The sequence below is a fragment of the Geospiza fortis genome, unplaced genomic scaffold (assembly GCF_000277835.1).
Source record: "Geospiza fortis unplaced genomic scaffold, GeoFor_1.0 scaffold14, whole genome shotgun sequence".
In the NCBI taxonomy this organism is placed as follows: Eukaryota; Metazoa; Chordata; class Aves; order Passeriformes; family Thraupidae; genus Geospiza; species Geospiza fortis.
The window spans coordinates 898,847-901,423 of NW_005054512.1; the positions used below are offsets into that span (position 1 = coordinate 898,847).

General features: G+C 61.0%; 1 protein-coding gene across 1 annotated transcript in view; it reads left to right on the plus strand.

Annotated features, from left to right (window-relative positions):
• The window catches only part of FOXP4 (forkhead box P4), a 29,065-nt gene that overhangs the window by 18,672 nt on the left and 7,816 nt on the right, over positions 1-2,577 (plus strand). The window contains exons 8-10 of the mRNA XM_031063552.1: positions 1,544-1,633; positions 2,160-2,361; positions 2,453-2,529. Of these exons, the coding sequence (XP_030919412.1) occupies positions 1,544-1,633; positions 2,160-2,361; positions 2,453-2,529 (369 nt within the window). The remainder of the gene's footprint in view (positions 1-1,543; positions 1,634-2,159; positions 2,362-2,452; positions 2,530-2,577) is intronic.

Genomic DNA, 2,577 nt, shown 5'->3' on the forward strand with positions numbered 1-2,577 from the left:
GGGAAGGAGTTCTCCCCCATGGTGGGACTATGGCTGTGTGTGACACCACAGGGGACACCCAGGACACAGCAGGAGAAGATCTGCAGCACTCTTGGGACCCCCCACCCCACCCAGAATTAGGGGCCTGACAGGGAAAAAGGGGGAAAAAATGGGAGGAATTGGAAAATAGGATGGGGCAGGGGGTCACCCCCATGGCGGGACTATGGCTGTGTGTGACACCACAGAGGACACTGGCCCAGGACACAGCAGGAGAAGAACTGCAGCACTCTTGGGACCCCCCCCCCCACCCAGAATTAGGGGCCTGACAGGGAAAAAGGGGAAAAAAATGGGAGGAATTGGAAAATAGGATGGGGCAGGGGGTCACCCCCATGGCGGGACTATGGCTGTGTGTGACACCACAGGGGACACACTGACCCAGGACACATCAGGACAAGATCTGCAGCACCCTTGGGACTCCCTACCCAGAATTAGGGTCCTTACAGGGGCTGTGGGATGGGACAGGGGGTCACCCCCATGGTGGGACAACAGGGGCTCAGCATGGTGTGTGCTATGGCTGTGTGTGACACCACAGGGGACACTGGCCCAGGACACAGCAGGACAAGATCTGCAGCACCCTTGGGACTCCCTACCCAGAATTAGGGTCCTTACAGGGGCTGTGGGATGGGACAGGGGGTCACCCCCATGGTGGGACAACAGGGGCTCAGCATGGTGTGTGCTATGGCTGTGTGTGACACCACAGGGGACACTGGCCCAGGACACAGCAGGACAAGATTGTGCACAGAGGAACCTGCCACGGAGCCACCAATTAGAAAGTTTGGAGCGCGGAGCTCCCGCTGTGCCGGCTGCATCACGAGGGGAGAGCTGTCAGCTCTAATGAGCACCGCGGCAGAGAAAGCACCGAGCTGCTCCAAACTTGCTGCAAACTCCTGCTTTTAACCCCTTCCTCGCCTGGCTCTGCCACGGGGCTTGGCTGGAGCGCGGGGACTCCCCCAGAGCTTGAGGGGTCCCGGTGGAAAGGGAAGGTGACGGGAGGGGAGTGGGGTGTCAGATCCCATCGGCTGCGCCGGGCTCAAAATCTCTCCTGGTGCCACAGTGAATATTTCAGCCTCTGCTCAGTGCAGGGAGTAAACAGGCAGGGAGCAATTACAGCGATGTGGGAACGCTGGGGGATGGACGGACCGATGGACAGGGAGCTGCTGGGGAGGCAAAGGGGACAGGACAGTGACACAGGCACGGGGACAAGAGCACCCAGGGCTGCTGTGGGTGGCCCTGCTGGTGGGTGGCAGCCTGGGGGCTCTGGGAATGGCTCTGTGGATGTTCCCCAGTGCACACACGGAGCTGGAGTGGCCCCTGTGCCCTCCATGGTGGCTGCAGCAGCCCCCACTGGGGCTCTCAGGAGGTGGCACATGCGGGGACACCCTGGGCATTGCTGCCTGTCCAGACCAGGTTTGGGGGTTCGTGGCAGCTCCTCCAGGCTGTGAGCACTTCCATGGTGACTTTGGCACTGTGTGACCGTCCCTGTCCTGCTTCCTGCCTCCCCCAGCTGGCCAAGGAGAGCGAGCGCCTCCAAGCAATGATGGCCCATCTCCACATGAGACCGTCAGAGCCAAAGCCTTTCAGCCAGCCTGTAAGCGTGAGTCCCTTCCTGCCCTCTATGTCCCCTCCCTGATGGCTGCTGTCCCCTCCCTGCCCTGTGCACCTGGCTGGGCTCTGGGGGATGGATGTGCCCTGGCCACCCTCTGGGAAATGCAGCTGCTTCACCAGCTCTGACATGGAGTGGGTGCATCCCCATCCCATGAGTTAATTCCCATTCTGTGGGTTAATTCCCATGCCACGGGTTCATCCCCATCCCATGGATTCATCCCCATCCCACAAATTCACCCTCATCCCGTGGGTTAATTCCCATCCCATGGGTCCATCCCCATCCCATGAGTTAATTCCCATCCTACAGATTCATCCCCATCCCATGGGTTAATTCCCATCCCATGGGTTAATTCCCATCCCAAGGGTCCACCCCCACCCCCTGGCTGCATCCCACCCTTCCCAAGTCCACCAAGCCCCCCCTGCCATCCCCTCCCCACCTCTTTCGGCACCACCACCGCCGTTCCCGACGCTCTCCCAGCCTTCCCAACCCCTTCCCTCCGTGCCTGTCCGTGCAGCTGAACCTGGTCTCCAGTGCCAGCCTCTCCAAGAGCACTTCTGACACGTTTCCTGACGGTTTACCTCATCCCCCCACCTCGGCCACGGCGCCCATCACCCCCCTGCGGCAGGGCCCTTCCGTCATCAGCTCTTCCACTTTACACAACGTGGGGCCCATCCGCAGGAGGAACTCGGACAAGTTCTGCACGCCAATCTCTTCAGGTGAGCTCTGGGCTGGGGCTCAGCGCCCTCCTGAGGGGCTCCGTGGGTCCCTTCACTCCAGCCCTCCCCTCTGTTTGTTGTCCCCCTGCAGAGCTTGCACAGAATCACGAGTTTTACAAAAACGCCGATGTCCGGCCGCCCTTCACGTACGCCTCGCTCATCCGGCAGGTGAGAGCCACAGGGACCAGCTCTGCACCCCAAAACCCTCCCTCAGCC